The sequence below is a fragment of the Diorhabda sublineata genome, chromosome 6 (genome assembly GCF_026230105.1).
Source record: "Diorhabda sublineata isolate icDioSubl1.1 chromosome 6, icDioSubl1.1, whole genome shotgun sequence".
Lineage (NCBI taxonomy): Eukaryota > Metazoa > Arthropoda > Insecta > Coleoptera > Chrysomelidae > Diorhabda > Diorhabda sublineata.
In genome coordinates this window covers 23,240,347-23,259,508 of record NC_079479.1, presented here as the reverse complement: position 1 = coordinate 23,259,508, position 19,162 = coordinate 23,240,347, and the positions used below count along the sequence as shown (strand labels likewise).

Here is a 19,162-nt window from a genome sequence, read left to right as displayed (position 1 = left end):
AGTGCATCGGGTAATGAACGTTAGTCATGACATCATGAGTAACGTTCTGGTCGCGCCCACAACGATCGTAGTCGCTATATGGAACCCTCAAAAGAGTGGAATGGCGCTGTGAACGCTTAGTGGAATGCACCCCATGTGTATTACATTCTCTTCGAATGGACTTAACCTCAAACTTAGAATTTAAAAAATAAACATGGGTAAAAACAAAAAGGACAAAAAAAAAGGAAAGGGAGCCGAAAAGACTACAGCCAAAACAGAGAAGAAACTAACAAATAAAATAAAAAAAGAACTACAAGCTAAAGGAGAGGTATTCGTGACAAAAAATTAGGTTCACCTTTGATATAGAATTAATAATCATTTTTGCTTTTAAAAAGATTAATAAATTTCTGAAAAATCTTTAAGAGAATATCGTGCGGCTTAATTATTTTGGAATTTGTAACAAGATAACCAAATAAAAATTTATCCGTTAATTATTTTTATTTAGGATGATATAGAAACTATTTTATCACAACTCGAGAAAGAAGAAAAGAAAAGGTTGCAAGTAACCGAGGCACTCATAGATCCACCATCAAGAAGACTCAATTTCAGTCTTGTTGCTCATCCCGATAAAGAACAACTTATTTTGTATGGTGGAGAATATTTCAATGGTCAAAAGGTAAGACTTCAGTTATCTAACGATTTCACTGTTTAAAACTTATCTGTTTTCATCTTAGAACAGCTAGGTACTTATTCTTTTTTCAGACCTTTGTGTACGGTGATCTATTTTTCTACAATATACCCAATAACACTTGGACAGTAGTCAAAGCTCCTGGGGGTCCTCCTCCTAGATGTGGACATCAGATGGTAGTGAGTTCAGCTAATAAAGGTCAATTATGGGTATTTGGAGGTGAATTTGCTTCCCCTACACAATCACAATTTTATCATTATAAAGATTTATGGGTTTTCCATTTAGGTAACAAATTTTTATTTGGTAGAAAAAGTGATCTACTTTAAAATTATTATAGAGACCAAAACATGGGAAAAAATAGCAGCTCCGAATGGACCATCAGCGAGAAGTGGTCACCGAATGGTTCTAGTTAAAAAACATCTTTTTGTTTTTGGTGGTTTTCACGATAATTTAAGGGACTACAAGTACTTCAATGATTTGTATAATTTTAATATTGAAACTTATGTGTGGACTAAGTTAGAACCAACTGGAACTGCTCCTCTACCTAGATCAGGATGTTGTATGGTGGCATTGAATGATGGAAAGATTCTGATTTATGGTGGATACAGCAAGGAACGATTGAAGAAAGATGTTGATAAGGGACTTGTTTTCAATGATGCATTTCTATTAAATCCGGACAGTGAGTAGTTTATTTTTTTATCTAATTATTTTATAGTTATATTTTGGTTTTGAAGGGTTTTAAAAAAATAATTTTTTTTTATTTTACATTTTTTAGTCGTTATTGAAGAACATACATAAATTTGTAATTTTAAGTTCAAAGTACTACTGTTAAATGCAGAACTTTTTTGCTCCAGTTCAAAATAGGAAAATGTTTTAAGTTGATTAATGGAAAACTAAAGATCCCGTCCCTTGAAATGTATAATTTATAATATTATAGTTTATAGGGTGAATTGTTAGAAGTATGTTGTTAGAAAAGTAATTATATAGTCCCTTGAAATGTTTAACTTTCTGTGGTAGTTTATAGGGAAAAAGTTGAAGGTATGTTGTCAGAAAACTAATGATCCATTCCCCTGAAGTACATAACTTTCTATGGTAGTTTATAGGGTGAAATACTTTCAGAAAACTAATTATCAATACCTTGATTTATATTTCATACTATTGCACAGGAAATGCGAAAAAAATGACAGATTTTCAAATAGAATTTCAATTTCTTTCTAAGATTTCTGTGTAGCTTTAATTCACTTACAATTCTGCTACCTATAACAACTGTTATCATCCTTTACAACAGACGCAAAATAATGAAAGATTTTAAAAAAAATATATATTTTCAAATTTTTAAAATAACAATGAACAATTTTTATTTGTAGAAAATGATGCCACTGGTACAAAATATAAATGGTCAGTAGTAAAATTAGGAGGAATAACATTCTCTCCAAGATGTAGTATGCCAATCGTTTCTTCTACAAATAATTCAGTAGCATATACTTATGGGGGGGTTTTTGATGTAGAGGACGATGAGGAAAATCTTTCAGGTCACTTTTACAACGATTTCTATCAAATTGACTTGGAGAAATTGATTTGGAAAAACGTGTCTCTCAGTGGAAAAAAGGAGAAAAACACAAAGGCTAGGAGAAATAAAAATAAAGGGGAAGAAATCGATGAAGGTAAATATATATTATAATATACTTGATTTACACTTATTTATATCTTTATTTTTCTAATTTTGTGCTACTCATGTTGGTATATAATCCAAAATATCCGTAGTAATATACATTGTAGTATACCATGTACATTTGAAAATATTCATTTAATAATAAAAAAAAATGGATATTACAATTTATTTAACGCAGGTGTAGATAGTGGAGGTATGGAAGTAGAGAAAATTGAAGAAAAAATTGAATCTACCACAATATCAGATGATGGTGTCTTCAAAGTTACTGTCGGTCCTGCTCCAAGTGTTCCGGAAGCAGGATTAATTTCCAAAGAACGGAATTCTACATTTTTCCAACCTTCACCTAGAATCAATTGTGGTTTGGCTATTAAACACGGCATTCTATATTTATATGGTTAGTACAAACCTTTTTTTTTTATTTAAATGGATATACAGTTGATTTATTTCGTTTAGGTGGGATGTTCGAAGAAGGAGACAAACAAATTACCTACAGTGATTTTTATTCTTTAGATTTAAAAAAATTAGATGAATGGAAAACTATTATTCCGGATGATACGTCTAAGATTGAATGGTTGGGGTCGGAATCTGAAAGCGATGATGAAAACAGCGATGAAGAGGAGGAAGATGATGAGGAATCAGAAATGGAAATTGAGTAAAATAAATTTTTTTTTCAAATTAATTTAAATATAATTTCTTCACCCATCCTGTGAATTAAAAGTTGCTGTTTTAAAACTCACTTTTAGAAAGATACTTTATTGATGGCCACTAACTGTAAGGATAACAATGGTTTAAATTTTAACACCGGTTTAATTCTGTTTTTTGAACTGTACCATGTGTCAAACCAAGATTAAAAGTCTTTATACTATCATTAAATTAAACCCCCCAAATCGGGGGCTTAAACTGATTTAAATTTTAGTTAAACAGTTTCTAACCTAGAATTCAGTTAATTTTGTGTTGGAAAGCATAGCAGAAACAATAATTATCACTATAGGTATTGTATAATATTATTGCCTCTGCTGTCATATTTTAGAAGACATTCTTTTGGTTAACTGTGTTAAAATAATTCAAAAAATGGTAACAGAAAAAGCTGCAGAAGACATATATGAAGATGATCTTGAGTTTTTGGAGATTGTAGATATGGGATTTCCCAACAGAGTGGACTAATTTACAAATATAATAAATTTTATCTTTTTTTATAAGATTCAGACCTTATATGTCCATGAATCAATCAGCTGGTTTTGAGGATGGAGGTGGTCAAGTATGTAAACTCTAGCGCAGCCTTTATGGACTGAAGCAGTCACCACAACTCACAGCCCCCCCCCGCTGCTGGAACCAAAGGTTCTATAATGGAATCTCAAAACATGGTGGCAAGTGTTGCAGATCCCTGTCTTTTCATCAAGAAGTGCCACCAACAGCCTAAAAGTGATGGTTGACATCTATGTTGATGATGGGATTCTGGTTTGGAATAGATCTGAGATAGACCATTTTTTGTCAAAATTAAGAACTGAGTTCAGGATTACAATTCACACCTTGGATACATTTGTTGGAATACCAATAGAAGTCAAAACTGATGGTTCCATATTCTTGCATCAAGAGGCCGACACTAAACGCATCTTAAGGAGGTTCAACATAATAGATTCAAATCCTATAAAGATACAAATTAAAAAATGGACTCGTGACAAGAATGGACCACCATTGGAGAATATTGTACCCTATAAACAAGCTGTTGTAAGCCTGCTCTATTTGACTATGACTACTCGTCCTTATCATATGTTGTTAGTATAGTTCCAGAGGTGTTGGATCGTCCAAAGGAATCTGACTGGGAAGCCGTAAAAAGGATCTTCAAATACTTGAAGGAGACTTCACATTATGATTTGTTTTATTGTGGAGGTGTAGCCTTGGAGTTAAATACTTCACTGATTCCGATTATACCAACGTCGATGTTTATTTATAATAAAAATAAGTTTTTCATCCTTAAATATATAGAAATGATTTGGGGAATGAATCTATAGTCCATTCCTCCCTTTTCAATAAAGGAATTGATGTTTTTATTTGTGTTAGTCCAGTTAAGGAATTGTTTCGATGGAATTGGACACCTTGTATATAAAGAAATAGATAAATCAAGTCCAGATAAGGAGAATAACTGACATGACTAATCAACATAATTTCAAGAGAGTACTCATCAAAATTATTGAATAAGGAAGTGTTTTTCAATTTTTAAACATTATCACTACCCCTTGTAACCTAGGGTAATAAATATAACATTTTCTTGGATCCCTGTTAATTCACTCCGATTTTTATTTATAATAAAAATAAGTTTTTCATTGTTTAATATATAGAAATAATTTGGGGAATAAATCTATAGTTCATTTCTCCCTTTTCATCAGAGAAATTGATTTTTTTATTTGTGTTAGTCCATTTAAAGAGTTGTTTCGATGGATCACCTTATATATAAAGAAATAGATAAATCAAGTCCAGAAAAGAAGAAAATACTGACACGACTAATCAACAATTACAAGAGAGTACTCATCAATATTATTGAGCAAAGTAGTGTTTTTGAAACATTACCACTACCCCTTGTATTTCAGGTTGATTCATCCTTTTTTAGCAGAGGAATTAATTTCTTTGTGTTATTCCGGTCAAACAATTAATTCATTTTTATTTAACCAGAAAATATATTTACGTTGGTGAGCCCTACATCTTTACCTCTAGCATTAGCATTCGATGTTTCAAGTAATAAACATATTAGTACAATGTTGTAATAAGTAGTGGTGTAGTTCAAATCAAAAAGTGACTAAGAACTCACTAATTCTGAATCTTAATAAATTTTTAAACCTCAAAATTCAGGAACTTAACCATAATTTGCATTGGGGACTAATTTTCTTGGACTGTAGTACCTTAGTAACTATATTCCTCAATCATTGAAATAATTTAATTCACAAAAAGGCAACCAAACAATAATATTATAATAATAATAGTAATAAGGAAGGTAAAGTATGACAACACGTTGATGTTGATTGTTGTAAATATCTTAAAAAATAATTTTAAAATGAAAATAATGTAAGAGACAAACAGCTAACGAAGGATCTTGGAACAAAGGTGAATGAAGACAACCTAATGGATAAGTCGAAGAGAAAAAAATTGTTTTTTCATCATCCCTTTTAATAAATTTAGACATAAAAAATATTCAGCTGTATAACAAAAATATTTTTGTAATGAAAAAAAAGTTACACTAACAATACTTAACTAAAAATATATTATGAAAAATAAATCACAAATGTTAATATTAGATTTGAGAAAGAAAAAAACTATTAAACAAAAAAAATTCATGAAACTCTCTACTTATTAAATGTGTTTCTTAATAATTCATCTTGATTTTAGATCTGTTATAACAGCAAATTAGTTTCAACTTATTTGTTTCTTTTGGAAACCAATTTTCCATTAAACGAGACCTTAAGTCCAAAACAATAAAAATTAATCCACAAGAAATATTTCAATAAAATATTAATAAAACATAATTGGAAGATCCTTTGGGGAAATAAACATTATTTATCAAATAATATATCACTTGATTATTTCATGTTTTTTACGAACATGTTTTCGCAACGAATCTCTTAAATTAAATTTCAAATCACACTGATCACATTCAAATTCCTTTAAATTGGTATGTATCCTAATATGATCTTTCAATTTATATTCACTCGGCAATAGTTTCCCGCAAATATTACATGGCAATTTTTTCAAATTTTCGTGGATTTTCATATGAGAATCCAGATTTTTCTGAGATGGGAATTTTTTTTGACACACAGTGCATCCATATTTCTTAATACCATTATGTTTGTTGACATGTGCTTCGAAATATTCTTTTCTCATAAAACCCTTTTTGCAAATAGGACACACATACGGTAATTCTTTATTGTGGCTTTTCATGTGGAACCTCAAGTTGTACAGACTCTTATAACTGTTTTCGCATTTTGTACACGCATATTTCTTGTCAGTACTGTGTGTTATTTTATGGTTCTTGTAATCTGCCATTTTTACAAAACCTATATTGCAAATTGAGCAAATAGCAACAAACTTTTTATCATGCTTCAGTTTTGTATGATTATTTAATTGCGAAACTGTAGCAAACTTCTTATCGCAGAGATCACTTTTGCATTCGTATGGAAACAATCCTAAACAATAATTTTCATGACATTTGAGCTGGGATTTTGTCCTAAATATTTTTACACAGTTTATACATTTGAAAGGATCAATTTTTCGTGAATTGTACTTCTTGAAATGTTTCTCCTTATGCAATATAAATTTTTTTCTGCTATTATGTATCGTCCCGCAGTACTCACAAAGAAAGCCACGTTTTGTATGTTTTTTTAAATGAAATGCGAGATATTTCTTTAAACTTAGCACTTTTTTACAAAATTTACATTTGTACTTAAAGTTTCTGTTAATTTTTCTTTTACTTTTTTGTGTATATTCGTTACTGTTATCAATGCAAGTTTTTTTATATTTTGCAATAAATTCTGTGTTAAAAGTATCAACTTTAATTTGTAAATGATCGATTGTGTTCAAAAGTCCCAAACACTCACTACACAAATAGTTTCTTGTAGTACTTATTTTCCCTACTAGTTCTATAATTTTATAAATAACAGGCACTTGTGAAGACATTGTAAGTGGACTTTTAGTAGTTAAAAAATAAAATTGGATTCCAAACGGTTTGTAAGTTACATTACATATAAGGCACTTATTCATCTTTGAATATGGATCTCCCTTATCAGGATCTTCGCAACTGGCTTGTTCGTCATCGGATTCTTCAACTACGATATCACTATCTTCATTCGAATCTTCAGTTTGTTGATCAATATTATTGATTATCCCATCAAAATGAATGTTTGTACTACTAAATAAATCACTTTGTATTGGTAACGCATTTTCTTGAACTCTATCATAATAATTATATGTATTATAATCATAATATGTATCATAGTTTGTGGTTTTCTGATTTACACTTTTGGTATTAAATTCGTTTTCCAAAAAATTATTCTCTGTATTAAAACTACAACTTTTTAATAAAGGTTCGTCATAGCTTTTCAGAGTGGAATATTTCGCAGATTTATCATATTGAACACAAGTCGGATAATCATAATTCCTTTGAGCGATGTTATTTTGGTTATAGTAACTTTGATTTTCATACTTATATAAATTCATATCCTTACTTACTGTTTTATACAGTTCAGGTACTAAAAAGTCGATATTACTGCAATAACTGACAGGGCTCAAATCTTTACTGGATATTTCAATCATATCTGGTAATTTAATAACTTTTTCCAAGTCCGGTAATATTCTGTTGTCCCAATTTGGCATATCCACTTGATCTTGATAATTAAGACAACTATTCTGATTGCGAATAACATTTTGTGTGGGTGTATTTGTACATATATTATTAATATAATTAGTATTAGGAGAAAATGTGTTCAAAAGTGAAGGAGAATATGTAAAATACGATTGATTTTCATTTTGTGGTTTAGGATATTGAGCTTGTCCATATCCAGAAACAATGTCGGACGAATATACATGTTCACTCATTGTAATCTCATTTAATTGTGACTATATTTCAATAATTAATTTATATTTTTTTACAAATTTCCGCAAATCGATAGTAACATAACCTTTAATTTCTGTCTTCTTTTTTAACGATTATATTCATAAAACAGCTCATTTAACTAAACAGACATCCGAATATTATTTCTTGAAAAGTTATATTTTATTAATAAATTTTTTTGTGAGCATATTTAAATTACTTCTGAATTTAGATTTGTTAAACTCATTTTTTTAATTTTCCAAGTAATGAATAATTTTCCAATATTTAATATTTGTGAAATTGACTTGACACTTGACACAAATCTGAATTTTACTTCAAATTCTAAATTGTCTGTCATTTTTCATTGTCAATGTTTAACTGTTTTTATAAATAAATATTGGCTAAAAAAATAAATTCATATATTTTTTTCATATAAAATATGGATATATTTACTCCACATTTGAAGAATATTAAAATTCCAACAACGGGCAGTAAAGTATATAAGGATGAATGCGTATTTTCATTTGACAATCCAGTAAGTTGATGAAAATTTTTTTAAAGTGATTAAAATTATATTCTAAAACATTAAAACATTTTAGGAAACTGATACGGGTTTATACGTAAGTTTGAGTACATTCGTCGGACTCGGCAGAGATCATGTCGAAAGATATGCTAAAAGTCACGATGCGGTATTTTTGCATATAAGAAGAGAAAAACACGAGGTAAGAGTGATTCATTACATTCGTAGCTTAAATAAAATCTATTTAATTTCAGTAATTTCAGTTCTATATTGTACTTATCTAAAATTGTGGTTCATTATAAAGCAAATGTTTAATTTAAGTTTTAATCTATTCAGCAGTTATTATATAAAATGTGTATTGTTGAATTGCTATAATCTCTTAAAGTTTGAATATTCAAAAGGTTTCATCACCACAGCAGGGAGATGGGCCCGAGAAAAAAATAACCAGATTAGCAATTGGAGTAGAAGGTGGTTTTGATCCAGGATCCAGCAAGAAATTTGAGTATAAAGAATTTTATTCTGTGATTGTACTGCCGAGTTTTGCTACATTTGAATGGCCAAATGAACAATTACCAGAGATAGTAAGTATTACTAATGTTTTTAAACTTTCAGAATTTAGTTTTTAAATAAAATCACTTAATCTCTACTAGATATTCTTTCAATTTTAATAGATTAAACAGTCAGTTGAAGCCATTATTGATCTACCTTCAGCCAGCAAACTAGCAGAACTTGAAGCTCTCAGTGGGACATGGGATGGAGAAGTACGTGAAGTCTCCAAACATGCATTTAATCTGAAACAATTGGATAATGGGAAAAAGATACCTCCCACTGGTTGGAAATGTGAAAGATGTGACAAAACTGATAATTTGTGGCTGAATCTCTCTGACGGTTCAATCTTGTGTGGTAGAAAATTCTATGATGGTTCAGGAGGAAATAATCATGCTATTGAACATTATACTGTTACAAATTATCCTTTAGCTGTGAAATTAGGGACAATTACAAAGGATGGTAAAGCAGATGTGTTCAGTTATAGCGAAGACGATATGGTAGAAGATCCTAATTTAATTGAACACCTAGCACATTGGGGTTCGTATATTTTTTTTAAAGAATTTTGAGCTTGAGTCAACATTATGTAGTCTGGTTTTGTTCAGGATATACATTTCTGCAGTTCTTTTTACACTAATAGTGGGCTCATTCCATATCAATTCAACCAGACCATTTCACCATACACCTCAGATTTTTATGAAACTTGGTATATTTGTTCTTTATTCGGAGATGAATAATATCACCAAATTTTTAATTTTTATCTCACATACTTTTTCAGTTATGTCACATTGAAGTTTTATTTCTCCATTTCCGAGCTTTGGATATTGCCGAGTAAAACTTGGAGTTTTTAAAATTTTAAAAATGCAAACATAGCTCAGCATAAAATTAAATATCTCAAGAAGGCAATAAGATAATCAAAAAATTTTTTCCCCTAAACTATCTGCATGAAATGGACTTTAATTTAATGAAATGTAATTTTTGTGTATTTTCTCCCTTCTATTTATTAAGGCCATTGCAAGTTACAATATATTAATTGAGAGTAAAACGATGTTGTCTCAATGGCTACAGATTGTTAATTTAAATTAAACAATATTTTAATATTTGGAAAAATATTTTGTGAATAAGGAGCTGTTCTAAACAATCTAATTAAAAGCACTTTATTTATTAGAAGAAATAAAGTGCTTTTACATGAAGATGAAGACATAATCAAATTCAAACAGTGGGTAACTACAGACAGAACACAGATGATAACACAAACTTCAACTATTGATAAATTTGTCAATGGATTGACAATAAAAAAAGAAAAACTGATACCTCTTTCCTATATCATACAATTTTCACTTCATCAGCAGATAACATTCTCTAACAACTTAAAACACGCTTTGAAAATCTGGATAATCTTCCAGATACATGAAATTTTCACAACTTCGAGTCTCCACACACTTCGACAGGAAGAGCATATAAATTCTCAACAGAGTCCATAAGATTAATTGAAAAGCTTTGTTCAAATATACTGAATAATGAACTTTAATTTCCAAACATTAAAATGTAATTTATTCTTCTTTAACAAACTGTACCCAAACATTGAAACCAGGAGAACTTTTATATTGCTCATAATTAATATATTGTAACTGAAAATGGCCTTAATAAATAGAAAGAAGGAAAATACAGTAAAATTTTATTTTATTAAATGAAAACCCATTTCATGCAGATAATTTAGGGGGAAAATTCTTGATTATCTCATTCTCTTTTTGAGATATTTAATTTTATGCTAGGCCACGTTTGCGTTTTTCCTCACACTTCCTTATACTTATAAGAACGTACCTTAAAAATTTCACCAAGATTGGATGTTAATTAAATGAATGAGAATTTTTTTTAATCTAATACAAGTTTCACTTGGCAATATCAAAGGATCAAAAATTGAGAAAAGACAAAACTTTAAAGTGTCGACTCAAAAAGTATGTGAAATAAAAATTCAAAATTGGTGGTGTTATTCATCTCCAAATGTATCAAGTTTCATAAAAATCTAAAGATCTTGATGAAAAAAATATGATTTTTTGGATGAATTAATGTGAAATGATCCAGTGGGTCTACAGATAATAATAAATAGTCTCCATGTGTAAGTGCATACAGGCCAAAGTTTTTGGAACTATTGATCGGTATCATTTCTACTATCCAAAAAGCAAATATGACAGGGGTATTTGTTTGTATGTAGGGGTATCATATACACTGTGACCCAAAGGATCTATTGTGGCTCCCTTCCCTAATGTGATACTGGAGAAACCAGTGTTTATAGCTTATAGCCTCTTCCTTTCCTTAAACCTCCTTAGTACTCCCCCACTATTCTTGGTACTCGTTCAGTCTATTTTTTATTCTCTCCTGCACAAGATCCTCATTTTCTTTTTCCTCTCCTATAGGTTCTTCCTATTCTGGATATTTCTCTTGTTTATTCAATACTACTTCAAAGTATTGAGCCCATATTTTTACCCATACCCATATTTTTAATGTGGATCTATTAAAAGTCTTCCCTCGTTGTCCCTGATATAAGGTACTTGGTAATTAATTGTACCTTCTCTTGATTTTTTGGCCTCTTATCAAACATTTATTGAGTTATTGAGTAAAAGTTACATGATGTAAAATAATCAAAACATATTAAATAAAACCCATGCGGAAAAAATTTAGTTTGACCGGTGCTATAGTACTTTAGTAGTAAATTATTCAATTTAGAATTTATATAAACTGTTTCAGGTATTAACATTGCTAATATGGAAAAAACCGAAAAATCTATGTTGGAACTAGAATTGGAATTGAATAAAAAAACAAACGAATGGGCTGCATTACAAGAAAGTGGTGGTATTTTAAAACCGATTTATGGATCTGGTTACACTGGAATGATTAACATGGGGAATTCATGTTACTTGAACAGTGTTATGCAGATGCTTTTTGTGATACCGGATTTTATACAGAAATACTATGATGCAGCAGCTCCATTTTATGACAAACCTGCCATAGATGCTCCAGAAGATTTCAACGTCCAAATGTAAGTTGAATTGAATATTTTATAAAATTGATGATAAAACTTTTTCTTGATTAGAGAAGATAATCGCTAAAAGAATTTTTACCAACAAAACTTCGTTTATCTCCCAGCCCCCTTTAAAGTCATAACAATTTTATTAAATGTCTTCTAAAACATCGATTTTAGAAAAAAAGCCTCAAATAAAAAATGTAGCTTATAAAAAGTTCTACAAAAAAAGTTATATAAATTCTTTATATAAACCAATGACTTTGGGTGTTATGATCCAAAATATCTGGACAGGAGTCAAATTGACTAACTTAACCTATTGTTTTTCACACTGCCTTTTATACACTTAATTTATTTAAACACTTTACACTACAATTAATTAACTTATAAAATTTATTTAAATTTTTAGGTTACTTTTCAATTTCATTTCGTTCACTACGACTATTTATCATAAACTAGACTCATTCCTCTAAACAAAAAGTTCTAGAATATAAACACAACAAATAAATAACAAGACCTTCCATAAATTATTTCTGCTTTGATAAAAACTTATACAAAAACAAACATCAAAGGAATTCTAGCTATATCATAGGTGCTGCGCCTTCGCCGAATTTTAGAATTCCACGACACCCGGACCGGACCGGCTCCAGGGTATATATCGCGGACTTCGTAACACTATATTGAGTCATAACAGCACAAATAATAGGTATACAGAGAGCTTTTCATTAGATTCGTTTGTTATAGACTTTTTTCTGTAAAAACTTTGGAGATATTTAGTAAAACTGTTAGTAAAAATCCTTTTAAGGATTATCTTCTATAATCAACAAAAAAAGAAAATTTCAACAAATCATCTTATTAGAACTTTTTTGAATAGAAAAAATTACTTATAAGTTTTTTTTCAATAATTCATCAGTTTTATAGAAGATTTTGCTGAATCAGAATTATCTTTTTAGGGCAAAATTGGGTCATGGTCTTTTATCTGGGAAATATTCTGTAGCACCACCCTTGGGCGAAGATGCCGATTGTCCTGGTATATGTCCTCAGATGTTTAAGAATCTCGTAGGTAAAGGTCATCCTGAATTTTCAACTAAAAAACAACAAGATGCCCAAGAGTTTCTTCTTCATATTTATTCGATGTTAGAAAGGAATACGAAAAATTCGACTAATCCTGCTGATTGTTTCAAATTTCAAGTGGAGGAGAGGTTTCAGTGTGGTTCCAGTAAAAAAGTTAAATACTTAACTAGATCCGAATGTGTTCTTTCTCTTAGTATATCCTTGGATGCAGCAATTAATAAGGATGAGGTAAATAGACATATTTGTAGAGCATGTAATAAGTTTAAAATTAGTTGTTTTTCAATTTGTATTGGATAAAAGTGTCTACAAATGGAGCTTCGATTTGTCAATTTTATTATTTTTTTGTTATCTAATAAAATTAAGACAGTTTACGTAACCCTCCCTTTAGAAATTCCTTTTCGGTTAAAGTAGAAGGTGTGTGAGTAGTTTTGATTTTTCAAAATTGTGTCTTTTCAAGACATTTTTCAAGTTTGGGAAAACTCACTTGGTCTGATATCAGGATTCTAGGTCATTGGCACTTATCTCAACAAGATCAACTTATATGTTTCTTTAATTTCCCTTCTATTCAGCATTATTTAAATACAAATCTTTCGCATGTCTCATGTTATCTGTCAATATTTATTGTACAGTGAACGGTGAAAGTGTTCAAATTTCACTGTTAATCATGTTTATTGTTAAGTCTGGTATCACAAGAACTCTCAAACGTCCAACGTTTTCTTTGGTATTCAAAGTTGATGGTCTTCAACATCTTGACCTTCCCAAGATTTGTGATCTTATTTGATAAACATTGGCCTTTTTTCTTTCCTCAATTGCCCTTCTGTTCAGTTGTGAAATTTTTCAGTACCATTTCAGGACAAATCATTTGCATTTCTAAATCATCAAAATTTAATGTACAATGACAGTGTTCAAATGTAAAACTGTTAATTACTTTTATCCTCAAATAGTGGTCGGGTATCATAAAAGCTCTCAAATTTCATCTCGACCTTCTAAGAATGTCTTGTGACCTTATTTAAACTGACCTATACCTCCCTAAGCATTTCTTCACTTTTATTTTCCATTAGCTTCTTCACACTGTCCCATACCTTCCTCAACTTGTCTTCATTGACTTGGCATCTTCAAATTGTGAAGGGTTTTAAATTAGTATGTCATATTTATCTTTTTTTAGTAAAATATGTTAACACTTTATTGGAAAATCCAGACTTTTCAGGGCAATTTCGGTTGTTTTGGGTAACCTTGGTCAAACTCCAACTGAAACTCATACCAGTGCAATTAAGGTTAGTTTGTTGTTTTGGAGAAATGAAATTGAGGTTAGCTTATTGTTTTGGAGGGAAATCAACTTCTTGCATACTCAAATCAAGATATTTCAATCACTCTAACCTTACTTGAAGTTTTATCAAGAATATATTTCTCAAAAAAATTAAAAATTCACATTGACTGAGTAATACAAGCAGTTATTTCATAAAAACACCAACTCTAAACTTACTTACTTTGGAGATAAGATGAAAAAACTCATATTCTTAAGACTGCGTTGTTACAAGTCTCAGTGATAATCTAGAAGCAACTAGTAGTATCTAGCAGAACATATAAGGAACTATTACCACCCATGGAATTGAAAAAAATAAATTGTGGTGCCTCTTAGAAGGTGGTAGAGAAAATGAAATTTCTCTACCTGTATAGTCTCGAATGGAACATTTTGTGAGTGATTATATGACAAAACTTACTATCGAGCCACGATAATGAATAAAAAAAAGATTTGATTGACCATTTAAGTACCAATGGGTGTGTTACAAATGTTGATTTGAATTAGTAAAAAGATTTATCAGCTGATTTTAAACACATACATTATCACTTACTGTTGAGCAAAATAGCAGGGATTTAGGGAAACATTTAAAATTTCTTGAAGCAGAAATGTCATTAAATCTGCATTTTATTATAGCTGAAGGATCTCTTGTCTATTATAATATTTGTCTAGCTTTTCTCTTCGCTTTTTTTTTAAATAATTTTATCTCTTTCAAAGTAGTCCTCTTGGGCAATCCTGGAAGTCTTCAATTGGTATGACTTGTAACTAGTTCCCCAGAGCTCTTTTAAGACATTTAAATTTTGCAAAAAGTCTCATGGACTTTGGGGAAACATTTCAAGTTTCTTGAAGCAGAAATTTCATATTAAAGTTCAGCATTTTAATTATTGTCCGTATCCCATTTCCTTTGATGTTCAGTAATCTGTGGAATTGATGTTATTCTCTTCAAAGTAGTCCTGTTGGTCAGGTTTAGTAGTCTTTTACTGTTAAGGCTTTCGACTAGTTCTTCAGAGTTATTTTAAGACGTTTTTAAATGTTGGAAAGAGTCACATGGACTTAAATTAGGATGCTTAGTAAATAGTATTTCTTTGGACAAGAGCAATGCATGTTTCTACATTTTCCCTCCTTTTCAATTTTTTGGTACAAATATTTTTCATGTACAGGAAAACCATCTTAATTTGACCGTTATCATGTTTATTGTTAACCGAATAATTTATTCTCTCTGATATTCCATATTGTATGGAATTGATGTTTATTTTTTATTGAGTCTCTTTCTAAATCTTATTTTCTCGTTTAATTACAATCTTTTCTGTAGGATTTCTTGTCTACTGCCATTTTAGTCTAGTTTTTTTTTCGTCATTCTAATTCAAACTGGGTATTTAGTACCTTTTGTAATATTTTCTTTTGATCTATACTTTTTGATTAATAATATTGTTAATTAAATGATAATTAAGGCAGTTTTATTGGTAGGTTGCTGCTTACGAAGCGAAAAAAGCCGAAATGGAATTACAAGGCAAAAAAATGGATGCCGCTACGGTCGTTCGTCCAAGGATCAAATTTTTCTCGTGTCTCGAATCTTTTAGTGAACCGGAAGTTATAAATAATTTCTATAGTACAGCGGTGAAAGAAAACGTTACAGCTAGAAAGTTAGTATTATACTTAAAGAGGTTTTGATGAAATTTTAAATGGAAATCTATTTATAGAACAACAAGATTATCTTCGTTTTCGGATTATCTGATAATACATTTGAAAAAATTTATGTTGAGGGAAGATTGGGTACCGATGAAATTAGATGTGTCAGTTGAGATGCCGGATATCTTAGATATTACCTCACTTCGCGGAGATGGGCCCCAACCTACTGAAGAACTCTTACCTGAACTAGATGTAAATCCACCAGTTCCACCCATGGACGAAGGTGTGATTAGTCAATTAGTGGATATGGGTATGAATAGAATTCAATTAATGCTTATTAATAATAATAATTCTGATTTCTTCTATTTTAGGATTTCCTCCTGAAGCTTGCAAAAGAGCAATATTCCATAGTGGAAATTCGGGTTTAGAAGCAGCTACGGCGTGGATAATGGAACACATAGCAGATGCCGATTTTACTGATCCCTTCGTACCACCCGGTTTAGAAAGCAATAAATTTGTAGCCAATCCTGATGCGTTGGCTACCATAACTTGTATGGGTTTCACTCCAAATCAAGCTACTAAAGCTTTAAAAGCTACTGATAATAATGTCGAAAGAGCAATGGATTGGATATTTTCACATCAGGATGAACTGGATGATGTAAAATCACCGGAACCACCTAAATTTCGAGATGGTGTAGGAAGTAGGTTATTTTGTGAGGGGTTAATATGTTTATTAATGGAAATGAACTTTTGTATATGGGAGTTTTGGGGGGAGATCCTTCCAAGTTAAATATTTTCATTTGTCTATGAGTTTCAGTTATACCAAAAGCGGATTTTATCGTTTTTTTTTTCACTGCATTTTTATAATCATTATAACTATTTGAAATATAACGTAGTGATTTTCAAAGTGGTCTGGGTGAACCCTTATGGGTCTATGGTAAATTTATTGAGAATCTGTCTAAAACTGAACAATCTAAACCAGTGGAGAGCAAAATTTATTCATAAAGTGTCATAATCATTTAAAAATCTTAACACAATTGCTCATTAGTTTCAAAGGACCATTTATATTGAAAGGCTGCAAATAAAATGGGATTTTACTTCAAATCCCATGACTAATTAGACTCGTTTCTATGTGTAAAGTCGTCTTAACCTTTTTTTTAGGATACAAATTGATTGGTTTCATCTCCCACATGGGTCCGTCAACAATGGTAGGCCATTACGTGGTGCATTTATTGAAGAACGGTCAATGGGTCATATTCAACGACAATAAAGTAGCTTTGTCTGAAAATCCTCCAAAGGACTTAGGTTATATGTATTTATATGAAAGAATGTAACATAAAAAGCGCGTTGTTTTTTAGACTATTAATTACATTACTAATAAAATCCGTTTGTACTTGTTGAAAATAAAATTATACTTCTTGCAGATATTATCAATCTGATTATTCAGTTTATTTTTATGAAAATAGAAAAGAAATTATTTTTTTCGGAATTTTCAATAAACATTAAGCTGGGATAGTTTTTCTCGGCAACTTGGAGAAGGTTTTTTATTGAAATTTGTCCTATACAATTTAGAATAATAAATTATGGATATCCACACCACTGATATGTTTCAGGGCCCAATGTACCTGATGTTTATGTCAGCTTTTCCCAGTATAGTTACAACCACTATATTAAGTGATCTGCAACAATCAAACAGAAAGGTCTGCAATTCTACAAGATTTTCTCTTGCATTTGGAAGATTATTTAAAAACTTTTATAATAAAATTCAGATTATAGAAGAGTTCAAGTCCTCAAAAAGAAGAGAACAAACGAATCTATACTTATAGTAGTTACTAAATTCTAAATGTTATTAATATGGGGCTACAATCGTTCCTATATGGACATATTTATCAAATTGTGGGAATATGAGGAAGTGAAAGAATCTAAACTCCATTTTTGATACTCCTTGGTACATTATGGTACACCATAACTTCTATCTTGCTATAGTTCGAAATCCATTAAAGAAAAGTCACGAAAATTTGGAAAATTGCAACTTGTAGACTTGAAAAGTTAGAATAAGGAGAAGTTTCATTTTATTATCTGTGGGAGCACGCAAATAGTGTTTAATGGTACTTCAGTTTCACTTTCTTGGTGTCTAATCAGAATTCTAGTCCCTCTTGTATCCATTCTTCCACTTTTTTCTCTATTTTGCCATCTTCCTCTTAGTTCAGATTTTCTAATGTCTCTTTCAGTCCCAGTTCTATTTGGTATATTCATTTTTTATCGGTGTTTTAATTTTTTCGTCAATTTGTTTTTATTTTCGATAAGACCGTGCCAATTCTAATTTTTCTAATGCTTTTTTCGGTTCTAGTTCCCTTTTTTGCTCTATTTTTTTGTTGTTGTCTTTCACTTTATTTTGGATGGTGTTTCCTGCATTTTTTATTTTTCTTATTAATCAGTTTTTATTCTTATATGTCAATTTCAATGCAGATTTTGGTCTTTTTCATAACTTTCTTTGACTTCCTCCTCGTTTATATTGGCTTTTTTAGTCTTTATTATTTTTTCTCATTTATCCGTTTTCATTCTAAGATATGTCTTTACCATTTCAATTTTCTTAAGTATTGTTTACTAGTGCTCCTTTTCTAGTAATAGCTACATTGTGGGCGGTCAGGGGACTCTTGAGCACATAGGCTCTCATGCCCTTCCTTTTTTGGTGTATTTATATTTTCTTGGTCTTTCCTTCCGTTTTTAACGGTGTTTCCTACCTTCTTGTTAATCTTCTTTCATTCTAAGATATGTCTATAGCCATTCAGTTTTATCTAATGCCTTTTCCACTTCCTTTTTTGTTCTATTTATTTGTTGCTGTTTTCATTTTTAATGGTGTTTCCTACCTTCTTGTTAATCTGTTTTCATTTTTAAATATGCCTTGTGTACTCCCATTTCTTTGATATAATCTTATTTCTTTCTTTGTCTTCCCTTCCATTTTTAATGGTGTTTCCTGCCTTCTTGTTTAGCTGTTTTTTGAGTCTTATTTCTTTCTTTGTCTTCTCCTTCGTTTTAATGGTGCTTTCAGCCTTGATTATTTTTCTCAGTAATCTATTTTCATTCTTAGATATGTCCTTACCAATTCAGATTGTCTTATGTTTTCGTGACTCCCAATTTCTTCATTTTGTCT

The 19,162-nt window shown here is 30.5% G+C and overlaps 3 protein-coding genes across 4 annotated transcripts; 2 read left to right on the top strand and 1 right to left on the bottom strand.

Moving 5' to 3' along the window:
- The first annotated feature begins 105 nt into the window (after positions 1–105).
- LOC130445614 (kelch domain-containing protein 4) lies at positions 106–3,057 on the top strand. The gene is made up of 7 exons (XM_056781342.1): positions 106–307; positions 485–655; positions 742–952; positions 1,005–1,346; positions 2,035–2,331; positions 2,518–2,733; positions 2,793–3,057. The coding sequence occupies exons 1-7, from the start codon at positions 194–196 to the stop codon at positions 2,993–2,995; spliced, it is 1,554 nt and encodes a 517-aa protein (XP_056637320.1). The 5' UTR covers positions 106–193; the 3' UTR covers positions 2,996–3,057.
- A 2,846-nt stretch (positions 3,058–5,903) lies between these two features.
- LOC130445854 (zinc finger protein 600-like) lies at positions 5,904–7,922 on the bottom strand. Its single transcript, XM_056781742.1, has 2 exons — positions 6,800–7,922; positions 5,904–6,385 (listed from the first exon to the last, which is right to left on the bottom strand). The coding sequence occupies exons 1-2, from the start codon at positions 7,920–7,922 to the stop codon at positions 5,904–5,906; spliced, it is 1,605 nt and encodes a 534-aa protein (XP_056637720.1).
- A 314-nt stretch (positions 7,923–8,236) lies between these two features.
- On the top strand, positions 8,237–17,602 carry LOC130445074 (ubiquitin carboxyl-terminal hydrolase 5). 2 transcript variants are annotated; one of them, XM_056780569.1, is made up of 10 exons: positions 8,237–8,452; positions 8,517–8,639; positions 8,839–9,018; positions 9,109–9,523; positions 11,732–12,023; positions 12,959–13,307; positions 15,847–16,022; positions 16,080–16,318; positions 16,380–16,709; positions 17,170–17,602. In XM_056780569.1, exons 1-10 carry the CDS (start codon positions 8,357–8,359, stop codon positions 17,340–17,342), a joined length of 2,373 nt encoding a protein of 790 aa, XP_056636547.1. In that variant the 5' UTR covers positions 8,237–8,356; the 3' UTR covers positions 17,343–17,602. The 2 variants fall into 2 exon arrangements, with proteins under 2 accessions (XP_056636547.1, XP_056636548.1); XM_056780570.1 differs by having other exon boundaries at positions 8,250–8,452; positions 8,854–9,018; positions 17,170–17,545.
- Positions 17,603–19,162: the final 1,560 nt, after the last annotated feature.